Genomic DNA, 12,321 nt, shown 5'->3' with positions numbered 1-12,321 from the left:
TACTAAAGGAGGAATAGTGTTCGTCTTTTCCGCTCGGTGTGTGCTACCAGGTCCATTCACAAACGTTGCCACCGCCGCTGCTGCTATCAGTTGGCCGACTATCACATACACTATGTCACTTGAATGTGCACAGAAACTATGCTCCTCTCTGAGACAAAAGCCAGACTGTTTACATACTGGTTCTACATTTAACTCCCGAGAGCGCACAGGACATTAGTCACCAGGATTCCTTTCCCTTTTAGAGGGTTGTAAAAAAAAAAGAAGAAATTCCTTCATCGGCCCAGAATACCATCAGTAAGCTAGGTTTAACTTGTCAACAGGCCCGGGAGGCAAAACAATAGCAAAATGTCTAAAAGCTTGAATAATGTGGAGAAGGGGAGAAGGGTTGTTGATTATAGAGCCACGTCATGTTCAAATAAATCCAGAGTAATTCTGTTCATACTCCAAAGACCCACAAACACTGCACACAGCAGTTTATTATAGCCGTTGCATAGTTGATTCTGTTACATAATATTAGTCCAGAGAACTGTGGAAACTATTTGGACTATACTGGTTTACTGTTCATCACAAATAAGAGCTTTTCTCGGTTATGTGTTCTTTTAGATTGAATCTCTTTGTGTGTGAAGACTTCACTTTGTGATGTGATTCCAAACTTCTCCTCCTGTCTCCGATTGTGTCAAAACAAAAATCTGTTACCTCGCTCATGAGGAAAGAAAACAAACCATGGGTGAGATTAATCTGCACCATTACTCCCCCACCTCCCCATCCATTCCCAGTGTCTGGCTCTCACACAGCCAGCGCCGTGTTGCTTTACGTCTGCACTGAAGGTGAGTGGAGGTGATTCTCGGGCTCGCACTAGCCACCGTAGACAACACAAATAAGGGCTTTGTGGCCCCTGAGTGTGCCTTCTGTACTCTGGGAGTCAGGAGGTCAGGATGGTGGAAGGCGGGGTGAGGAGGTGAGAAGGTTTACGGGCTGACGGGGAGATATAGTTCTTGGGGGCGGGGGGCTGATTTTGGTGACAAGGCCTCAGTTGTTTTTCTAAACTGGGGAGGAACAACCCTGACATTATGACATTGTGGACTCACAGAAATACACACGTACAACACACACGGTGCCACTTTGACCCCATCAGCTCCTTCACGATAGTGTTCACGAGAGAGAGAATGTATTTACTGATCTGGTAACAGCCCTTAGAGGCTGTGTTCATGCTGAATGCTGTATCTAACCGTCGACTGTATTACACCACTCCCCAGTTCCTTTTGAATGACACTGAATGAAGGAGTATTCCCTTATTGAGAAGTCGCCACGGGTTCACTGTTGTATTTGTTTGCTGATTAGAGAAGCTGCCGCGCTGCAGGCGGTGAAATTCAAACAACATCTTTAGTCTTTCCTGTTTTTGTTGCCTCCGTTAAAGCAACAGAGGCATTAAGAGTGAAGACAAAATATTAAGGGAGAAATACAGAATGCGGCTATAAAGAATGTTTGGATTAATGACGTTTTTCGCTCATTAGTGCGGAAAAATATGCTTTCAAGTTGTAAAGCCTTTCTTCTCCTCCAGTAATCCGCCTGAGAGAGGGAGCTTTCAGGGACCACAGTCCATGTCGCTCCAAAGGTCAAAATGTCACTTTGAGTTGTTGGAAGAAGTAAACAGGGCTGGAATAAGCCTCCTGTCTTAGGGGGCCCTCGCCATAAATCCGTAGAATAAGAGTGCCTTTACATGATCTTTAGAAGCTGAAACAAAGGGTCAGGCTCTAATCGGCAGGAATAGGACTCATGTTGTGTTAGCTCAGTGAACTGAAGCTGTCAATCCTGGGTAAAGGACTGATATCACAGGCTGGGGGGAAATATCTTCGGGAAGTTGACAAAAATACATCTCTAAAACTCCAACGATGGAGGATACGCGAGTGATCAGAGAATTCATCACCTCCAGGTCCACAGAGCGGAAGACAAGCGACGTGAAGCAGAGAGACTCTGGCCCCCAGGCGATGAACAGTCATAAATTCATCATTGAATGTGGACCAGGCTGATTTGGAGGAACGAACGCCATTGGGGTGATAAACCAGTTGACCCTGTCAACTTGGCGGCTGTCGTGACCTCAACCTGCGGCGGTATGAGATGTAGAAGGGCAGGGGGACAATATTTGTTTAAGCTGATAACTAGGGGTTGTAGAGTTTGTGTGTGTGTGTGTGTCTGTGTGTCTGTGTGTGCATACATAGTTGTGTTAGGTGTCTTGTTTATAGTGCATATGTGCAAGTCAGGCTGAGTTTGGGAATGAGCACACGTGAGAGCGAGCGTCGTCACGTACACACACATACACACGTCTGCATGAGAGCATACTAAGCTCTGGATTTGTACGAGTGTGGACGCACATCTTGTGATGATGTTGTTTTCCTGAGTGAGTGTGTGGCCCCCGATTGCAGCCGTGAACAGCAGCACGCTTAATGGCCTCCAGCTCTCGCTCGGCGTCATTAACATTCCAGCTGTGGAGATTTGGCTTGCATTGGGAAGCATGACAAGACAGCTACACATCCCTCTCCCTGCTCTCAGCTCAGGCTGCGGTCTGTTTGCAGAGGTGTGGGCTCCACAAAGAAGATTAACAACAGCCTCGGCTGCCCCCGATCATTTGTGACAAATCATTTCTCTCCTTGTTCGCCCATACATCAATCACACGCCCCATAAATATTGCTTTATTTTCTCCCTCTATTTTTGCCTCTCCAGGAGACGCTCTGCTGACTCAGCCATCCAGCTACAGGTAAAGTTATTTATACTGATCCCTCCCTGACATGCTATTTGCCCTGCAGGCAAACAAATAGCACTTCTTGGCACAGCCTAATAGATACATTTAGAGCAATTATCTCGCTGATATTTTACAGACACATGATGTGTTTTGATGGAGTCTCGCAGAAACATCACAGGACATCAGGCTGTTGGTAGGTGTTGGCACAGGCAGACGTTCGGTCCGACATGCCTTGTGCAGTTGCACAAAGTGTTGACATGCTGCTTAACCCACCTTGAGAAACAGAGAGGCGTTGCAGGGGGAAACCGCTCTGATGCAACAGACGGCGCGGCTCAGGAACGCTACGCAAACTAATACAGAACTATCTGCGAGCACATGCAAACATATAAGTACATCAATAAACACTGCAGCCAAAAGGGAATCAGGCAGATATGCGAGGCTCCGTGTGCTGGCAGCCACTTTGGACGCCAGAGAAGCTGTTAATCACAGTTGTAATTACTGTTCTACGGCTCCAGCTTAAGAGAGACACTCAGTCCCAACAGACAACGGCAGAGAGGAGTTTTATGTTTCAACCAGTAGAGACGAAGACTGGAGTGTGCGTGTGTTTTTCTTTGCCATACTCAGTTATTTCAGCCCCACCTTGTTGTCCTGGGAGGTATCAGACCAAAGCACCTTCCATCAGAAAGAAGCAACAACACCTCCGAACATAGGCCCAACCCCTTTCTCATCAGGAGAAAAACACACGTCTCGTGGTGCCAAAAAGAATTTGAAGCTACGACATACTTAAGAAAACATTTTATTTTACATAAACTGTACAGATGAAATTTATTTGACTAAATGATTCTTATACAGGAACTAAAAATAACTTTCTTATTAAATAGAAAACTGAAACAAAAATAGAATTAAAGATGAAAAATGAAGTGTTGCTTATTGTACAAAACAGAGAATGAAAATAGAGCTAAGAAATGAAAATCATATATCGTACCCTGATACAGTGGTAGGCCTTTTGCGAATAATCAAAAACAGTATTGTACACAGTAACTCAATGGCCTTGCCATCTTAGTACAATAGCTAAAATCTTGGCCTCTTTGGTTCCATTATTTAAAATACATTTGAAACAAAATTCAATTTACTTCTATAAAAATAACATTTCAATGGCAGTTTTTGTTTCACTAATCCTGCAACTTTTCAGTGCAAACATCACAACAATCATTCGCTTTGGAAAGGAAGCGAAAGATTACATTTCAAGTATTGATAAAGAGTTGAGGACTGGAGAGAGAGAGAGGAGGAGGAGAGAGAAAGGAGAAATGGAAAAAGAATTCAGTCTAATAGAGAATGTTGAGTATGGGTATAGGTTACTATACATTGCATAGCTCATGTGGCACTTATTTAGCGATAGGACAGGACACTCAGTACCCCTTGGAAGGCATTTCTTTAAACAAGTGCTATTCAGGGTGTGCATTTCAGTTTCTGCAAGTGCTGCACTGCACTGTGGCAACGCACTGGGCTGAAACTAGAGTCTCTGTGTCCTTAGGCCCCCACCTCGACAAAAACGTACGGCCCAGGAAGAAGCAGTTCTCTCTCTCTGTCGCTCCTAGCGCACAAGTGAAGTGCACTTATGAGTTCTATCTTCACCTGGTTGTCATGGTAGCAGGGCCTGCAGCACTCTTGACAGGCAGGAGGTTGAGGTTGAGGGCCGTAGTCAACAGCAAGAATGACAACAGCGGCCGCGGCAATCGCTCCGTAGAGGGCTTTCGTTTGCAACTCTGCTGCTGCGCAGTGTATAATCCTGCAAGGCATTAAGCGCTGCCGCTGTCTAATTCCATCAGAGAGGACAGTCAGACGGTGTCTGTCGGCATAGTAGCGAAGTGCTGGTGTTCTGAATTGTATAAGCTGATGAATTGTCAGTGCTTTATAAAAACAAAAGTCTGTTATGTGCTTAAAGTATTTAAGGGGGTTGGAGGAGCAGGGTTGGGAGTGTGGGGATGGTGAAGCCAATCATGTCATTGGCTGATCCTGTCACTTTCCTTAAGCGCTTTTTATCTTCATTCAAGAGGAGATGATGGGCCATTATTTTTTGACTAGAAATGGCAAACTAGAGTAAAATATCATTTGGTGATAACATTCCCTTCTCATCCCACTGCTGACAAGTTGTACAGCAAGTGTGTCACTCAGTCTGATAAATACGCCCACACAAGCAGGAGTGAACACACGCATGCACACATGGGCACAACACTGATACTTGCATTTGCAAGATTGCACCAGTGTGTGTGTGTGTGTTGCTTGCACATACAGTTGGTATAGATATATTGTATATGTGTACCGTACAATAACGTCCTGTTTGTACAAAAGGCCTTTCTGACTGTTCTGAGTTCAGATAATGAAGAGTCAGTGTGGATTCAAGCACAGCCACACTCCTCCACTATCATGTTGGGCACGTCCCTCTTGACGATGTTGTATTCGTCGTCGAAGTACAACATGGACATAGTACTGAGCTTGGTGGGGATGCAGCAGGAGTTGACTGAGCCGGGGCTCATCCCTCTCATGCGGTACTGGTTCACGACTGTAGTGTGGAAGGACGAGGCCGAGCCCGGCACTCCTGCCATGTAGGCCGGGCAGCTGCCCTCACAATAGTTACCGTAATAGCCAGCTGGTGCAATGATCCAGTCATTCCAGCCAATAAGGCGGAAGTCTATGTAAAACTGCTGCCGGCAGCACAAGCCCCCGCTGGTGCCGTCACACTCAAGCCCCCGCTTACGAATGCGGTGCTTTCCATCCACCTGCCGCGCGCGCACCACCAGGAAGGGCCGGTGGGCCGGATCACTTGGGTCCACCAGCACCGGAGTCACACCAGATGTCTCACAGCCATCGCAGTGGACTTCCAGGTCCTGCCTCCGGCTGCCTTTCCCAAACACAGCCCGCACGGCCTCTGAGAGGGGGAAAGTATGCCAGCCGCTGCGTTTCAGATCCACACGCTTCTCCACCAGGGCCCAGCGGCCTGTTCCCCCTCCGCCACCACCCCCTGGTCCCCCCTCAGCACTGCTCGGAGTCCCAGCCTCCTGGTAATGGATCTTGACGGTCACCTTCCTCCGCAGGCCCTTCTCAGGACCAGATGGTAGCACTCGGAAAAAGAGCCACAGGTTGGCCTGGGACGCGTACAGGTGCTGGTTGCCCTCATTGGAGATGAAGAAGTAGAGACTGGACTTGACGGATGTGATCCCATCTGTTGGAGACAAAACAAACAGAGGAGGAGATTAATCTCCATTGGCCTTTTGTATACATTGGTAATGTGTGTGCTGTCATGGTTTTCACCTCATGGTCAGAAGCAGAGACAGGTGAGTCAAATACGTTTCTCCTATTTCAAGAGAAAGGCCCATAGACTGTTTGCTTATAAAACTCACACACAGCATATGCTCACTTAGAAGGCAGAAAGCCCCCCCCCTCCACCCCCCCACAAGCCAAGAATGGCACAGCTTTGTCTTTAAAGATCTGTTTTCCTCTTGTTTTCTCTGTTCTCCCTCAATCACTGTGTCAGGTGACCTCCTGAGGGAGCTCCTGATAGGCCAGCTGTGACAGGCCAGATCTGGGATCAGGCCCAGTTGGCCTAAGATCCAGTTTTGTAAGTGACAGGGCCAAAAAAGGAGAGAAGGGGGGGGGGGGGGGGAGATGGAGGGAGGAGAACAGAGAGAAGGAAGATGAAGCAAAGGAGGAAGGATGCAAGTGGAAAAGGTGGGAGGGTGACGGACACGGCCAAGGCCCCTGCGAGGTTCACTGAGTTCGTCGTTAGTGCCCAACCTGAACCCCACCCCCACCCTACCCCACCCCCCACCGCCTCCTTCCAGTGTAAGCACCCTGAGAGTGACAGCACAAAGCCCCCTGTTAGGCACTGGGAGACAGCCGCGCTGCAGCCCGGCATTGAAATGCGTGGCCTTGCAGCAAAAAGCATGATGAGGCAAAAATAAAAGCCATTTACATGACACTGGCCACTTTACACAGCACCACAATGAAGAGATCCCGGGTGTCCAAAGGTGGCAATGGGTTCTCCCTAGCAGTATTTTTTTCCGGGCCTAATGATGTCTTCCAAATTACCCTGAGGTAACTTGAAAGGTTTCTATTTCTGGAGAATTGGTACAATGTGCTCAAGCAGAGCAGCGCCTTTGAAAGCAGCTAAATTACTTTGTTTGCCGACTGATTAGTGTGTGTCAATGTCAACAGGTGGCCACCAAAGACGGGCCCCCTCTTTAAGGCGCCTCACGCCTCTTCCTCCTGTAAACCACGGCTTTACACTCACTCAGGGGCCTGTTCAGACCAGCTCTCCACTCTGTAGCTTGTCAGCTGGGAGCTCAAGCTGTTCACACACACGTGTGCACACACACACACACACACACACATTTCCATCCACCCAGGCACTGACACACACCCCACCCCACAGTAAGCAATACATCAAGTATCAGCCTTCTCAATACCAAAGACCGCGGGTAAAGTATCAAGCACACATTGTGTACACATTGAAATCCATCTGAAGTGATTGACATACCTGCGACTGCTGTAATGGCCCCTCAGGGCTACAAGTAACTAACCTCACCTCATTCTGCGCTGTGCGTTCTTACTTGCCCCGACAGCTCCGAGCCTAGAAACAGAGGCATCACGCAGCAACGAGCATACGGTGACAGCGTGATAAACAGATAGGGTGAAGTCAGAAAATAAAACTGACCATGAGCGAAGGCGCTCAGCTGTTTCCCTGACAAGACGACTTTCCCATTTAAGAAAATCACAGTTAAAACCGGAGAGTATAACTGATTTAGGGTTGACAGTTCTGGCATTCCGTCACATTGATTAATGTGAAACAGTGACAGCGCTGATGTTATTATACAGTAGCTGCAACCAACTTTTAATATCATTACTGATTCACCCGCCTCTCAAAAGAAAATTGTGAAAAATGCAATTTTCACAATTTTCTAAATATAAGATTCGATCAAATGGTTTGTTTTTCTCCGATCAACATATCTAGATACTTCATGTTACATAAAACAAAAGCAAGTTGGATTAACAACCTTTTGTCTCTGATTCATAGCCACACTTCTTATGACCCATAGAATAACGAAGATGGGGTTGTAACAGAGCAAACCCCATCAGCTGCACGAACTCGTGTACAGCTGACAAACCGATGTCACCTCTGGGTCACTTTAGTAGCAGTCATACCATGTGAACAGGTTTTCTGTTCTCGTAAAACATCTGTAATGCTGCAGAAACAGACACTGAATGGAGCTTCAGATGAGACAGCTGAATCAACTGGTGTTTGGAAAGTGAGGAAGGAACTGTCGAGTCTACACGTCTGACAAAAGTACTTTGAATGATGAAATATTTAACTGATTGATCACTGAGGACCACTGACGTCCCTTCAGCATCACTTCTACAGTATGTTCCCTATGCGGCATACAACTTTGATCATATGTCTTCCATAGTACTGAGCACGTACATCAACATCCCATATTCCAAGTGAGCTCCTCCTAGAGAGCAAATTGTCCTTTTCATCCAGTGTTAGCTGGCCCTGACACGCCTCGCCTGACCCCGCAGAGGAAAGGTTGCTGGGGAGTATCGGCAGGCAGGACACCTGGGTGGGCTCGCGAGGATAAAGAGCTGCTTCAGCGTGTCTCCACCTGCGCCACCAAGTCAGGGAAGAGGCCATGGAAGCAGGCAGGCAGGCAGGCAGCTCCAGAGCTCATTACTCAAAGCCGCTGTCGACAAAGACCACACGGCGCGGAAGGACAAGGGCTCGGCAAAGAGCATTTGTGGCGCTAACATGAGCCGAGGCGTGTGCACATGTAACAGCCATCCCTCAGGCCTGAGTCTCAGCTCTTGAGGAAAGGTTAAGGAGGTGTGGGAGGGCGGCGGAGGGGTATGGGTGAGATGATGGACTATCGGACTCTACGGCACTGAGACTGTTATTACTGAGACTTTACTACGGTGGCGTTTTTTATTAATATTACATAAATTATTACTAGCATCACAAGCCAAACGGAGGCAGCAAGGCCCACTGACTACAACACACACTTGTGAGTGAATGTGGAAAATGTCTGGACCAGGTCCAGCAGCGCCCTGACTGACAGCTCCTCATGAAAGAGTTGTGTCCTGAAGTAAACCTGCCAACTGATCCTGTGGAGGAACCGGGCTGGAGTTAATGACCTCCCATAATGAAGTCTTAATTCCATGTCTTGGACCACTCGCCACGAGTTCACTGGGTCCAAACAGCTACAGCGAGCAATCAAGAAGCGCAGATCTAAACTTCTCCGTCGACTCCTCTCTCTTTCGCCCTCCCTCCTTCCCTGCATGTGTTCCCCGCTCCGCTCCCGTGGATACGGGACACCAAATCCCTCAGCGACGACCCATGGGACCATGTCAGGGGAGAAGGGAGATTGGCATCGACTCCCTCACCTGCCAGGGGGCCGCTGGCAGACCTCATACCTCTGCACTACTGCAACCGGAGATAAGGAGCCGGGGTTAACCCCGTGCTTAGGGGAAGCAGAGGACAGATGCTGACCTCCCTGTTTCACACATACACAAAGCACATAAACACCCATCCACATCCATTTGTTGGCTCGCTACATTTACCAACCGCACCCCCCAACCGCCTTGTCCTAAACTGTGACAACAACAATTCAGGCTCCCTCATGCTTTGGGGGGGACAAGCTCCCCTGGCTTCGGAGCTTTCTGGAGACCTTGCCTCTGAGCCATGCCCCGGCTGGCAGTATCTGATCTTGGGGCGTGAGCCAGCTGGCCAGGAGGCAGACCGGGTCTAGGGAGCAGGGACCCAAGCCAGCTCCATGGTACAATGCCACACAAATGCTCAAAGGTGTGAGGAAGAATGGAACTAGGGAAAAAAAATAGAAGCAGAAGAAGGAGAAGAAGCAAAGGAGCCCAGCGAACCTTTAGAACGACAAAAGCATTCTTTACAACACTGCAATATGGGCACACACACACACAATATCACCTCCCCCATCACCAATGCCATATCCCTCCACCCACACTCCCCAATCCAACCCTGCACGGACTCAAATGTCTCATGCATTATTCTGAGCAATATCTTTTGTTTTCCCTGCTTTTTTCTTCTTAACGTTGACATGCTGTGTTCAGCAGGAACACATAGTGCTCTTATAATAATTGCCTTGCTTTTGTTCCCTTGTCATGAGGGTGCTCAGATCATTCCCATTGGAAGGCAGGACCCAGCAGTCCATTCAGGCTAATTGTACCGGCAGGGCCAATGGGAAAAGACAGGATGGTGTGTGTGTGTGTGTGTGTGTGTGTGTGTGTGTGTGTGTGTGTGTGTGTGTGTGTGTGTGTGTGTGTGTGTGTGTACGTGTGTGTGTGTACACATCCTATTTAGGTGCATTTAATTGTATGTTTTCTTTTTGTTAAACTAACAGTTTGTGTCAAAGATGTTCTCACAGCTCTAACTGACAATTATTGGATTCTGTCAAGCACAGATGATTTTAGGGTTGTGTGTGTGTGTGCGTGTGTGCGAGTGTGTGTGTGTGTGTGTGTATGTGCGTAAGCCTGCATATGTGTATGTGTGTGCGTGGGGGTGGGGGGGGGGGGTTCTCTTTGGACTTCTGAGAATTAGTTAGATACACATTCTTAGAGAGGAAGGGATAAATGGCCAATTGAGGGACTTTGTCCGTATTTAAAAGAGGGCATTATACATTGGAGTATTGAGTGTGAGCAGAGCTTTAGTGATGAAATTGGATTCAGAGGTTCTTTTTATCCCCTAGACAACACACGGGGGTAATTTAAGGACTCTTTCTTTAGTTTCATTTCTTCTTCATTTTCATCAAGCTGAAACAGGAGGTTTAACACCAACCAGTGGCTTCGGGCAGCAGTGACCAGTATATGGTAAATGGACTTCGTTTATATTGCGCTTTTCTAGTCTTTAGAGCAGATAAAGCCTTTTACGGTTTAAATCTCATTCAGCCGCTCACACACATCCAGTACACTGCACCAGGAGCAGGTTCAGTGTCAGGCTCAGTAGGACAGTAAATAAGAGGATGAGAGCAATGACAGCACTGGATCTGATGTGGTTCTTATTAATAATATCATGTGTTCTGTCCCATGGATTGAAACAACACTGTGCATTACTCTGTGAGGTTATGAGGTCACCTGGGTCCCTGCACTGCCTGTTGCATAAAGTCACACTGAATGGGTTCATCCAGGGGTCGATAGATGTTTTCAATGAATTATTGATGACTACCTGATTCGGCGAAGCTGATGATCTCAGAGGTCTCCGCGTGCACCTCGTTGTTGTACGCGGACTGCCCGTCGAAGTTGGGGATCTCCACCCGGCCGTCCTCTCGCACTTTGCCGGCGTGCAGCCTCCTCAGCGCCGTCACCATCGCAGCCTTCGGGATGGGGTGGGTGATGTTGGGTCTGTCTCTCATCTGCAGCCTGTTCAGAATGTGCCTCTTCACCGCCTCCAAAAAGTCAATGTTCTCCCGCTCCGACTGGTCCGGCGCCCTGAGGCCGCAGGACGCGCACGACTCCTGGGTCGCGCTCTGCGCCTCTGCCCCGGCCACCGAGCTGCAGCGCACGGAGACAAAGCACGCCACCAAACAGGACAACGCCAGACTGTATAAGCTCATTTTCTCAACTTAAAGGTGTAAGTCCAAAGGGCTAATCAAAACAAGCATGAAAAGACGCACACGCATACACACCGGCAAGCACGCACACATGCGCACAACACACACACACACACACGCACACACACACACACACACTGGAGTTAAAGCAAAGTTAATTTAAAACGTGTGAAAGTTCCGGGTTTGCGCATCCACTTGTTCTCCAAGAGTCATCCACAGGGGGCCAATGAGAGGTTTGTATTCCCAGTCATACAAGAGTAGAGCTCAAGTGATGAGGCTAATTAACTCCTGTCATCGTGCGCTCACTTGTCCAGCAATAAAAGTCCATGTCTTTGACGCGCTCCGGTCCACGCCACGTTCACCTCACGCGCGTAAATCTACCAGGTCACCGATAAGTCTGAATACAAAAAAACAAAAACCCCGGTGCGCTTCAGCTCAGTCGCGTCTCCCTCATTCAAACAACAAGGAGAGTGTAAGAGCTCAGTAGGTCCCGGTGTGTTTCTGTGAATGCGCCTGAGTGACTGACTGACTGACTGACTGACTGACTGACTGAGTGAGTGCCGCGTCCCGTGCGCGTGGCTGTGGATGGCCAACTCCGTGCGTCCCTGCGAGATGCTGCTGCTGCTGCGCACCGAGACCCTGCTCTGCCTTTGCAATCACGACAACAGGGGCTCCGCGCACCCAAAGTTTTTATACACGAGTGGAAACCACGTGGGGATTTCCACCAACTGGACGCAGCGGATTATCAGACTACTACGTCTCCAGGGCTCCAGTGATGGGACACGGGTTTATTATGGTAACACAGAGGTTGCATCATTTTCCTCCTTCCACGGTAAAGACTGTGACTGTGTGTAGCATCACCCGATTACACATCCTTCTGAGGTTTGGTGACGTCGCTGTGTAAAGTCCTCACTCAGTCTCAAACATCTCAAACATCATGTTATAAACTCA

The 12,321-nt window shown here is 48.3% G+C and overlaps 1 protein-coding gene across 1 annotated transcript; it reads right to left on the bottom strand.

Moving 5' to 3' along the window:
* Nucleotides 1-3,523: 3,523 nt before the first annotated feature.
* inhbb (inhibin subunit beta B) lies at nucleotides 3,524-12,013 on the bottom strand. The gene is made up of 2 exons (XM_035175542.2): nucleotides 10,986-12,013; nucleotides 3,524-5,963 (listed from the first exon to the last, which is right to left on the bottom strand). The coding sequence occupies exons 1-2, from the start codon at nucleotides 11,371-11,373 to the stop codon at nucleotides 5,140-5,142; spliced, it is 1,212 nt and encodes a 403-aa protein (XP_035031433.1). The 5' UTR covers nucleotides 11,374-12,013; the 3' UTR covers nucleotides 3,524-5,139.
* Between the last annotated feature and the right edge of the window lie 308 nt (nucleotides 12,014-12,321).

Source organism: Hippoglossus stenolepis, chromosome 13 (genome assembly GCF_022539355.2).
Source record: "Hippoglossus stenolepis isolate QCI-W04-F060 chromosome 13, HSTE1.2, whole genome shotgun sequence".
NCBI classification, from domain to species: Eukaryota; Metazoa; Chordata; class Actinopteri; order Pleuronectiformes; family Pleuronectidae; genus Hippoglossus; species Hippoglossus stenolepis.
Note: the sequence above shows the minus strand (reverse complement) of the source record. Positions and strands in the feature narration are given on the sequence as shown.

Bases quoted from the DNA above. Each gene is read 5' to 3' on its own strand.
- inhbb (XM_035175542.2), bottom strand. From the start codon at position 11,373: ATGAGCTTATACAGTCTGGCGTTGTCCTGTTTGGTGGCGTGCTTTGTC. The intron at 5,964-10,985 runs GTAGTCATCAAT...TGTCTCCAACAG, and splicing joins CATCAGCTTCGCCGAATCAG to ATGGGATCACATCCGTCAAG.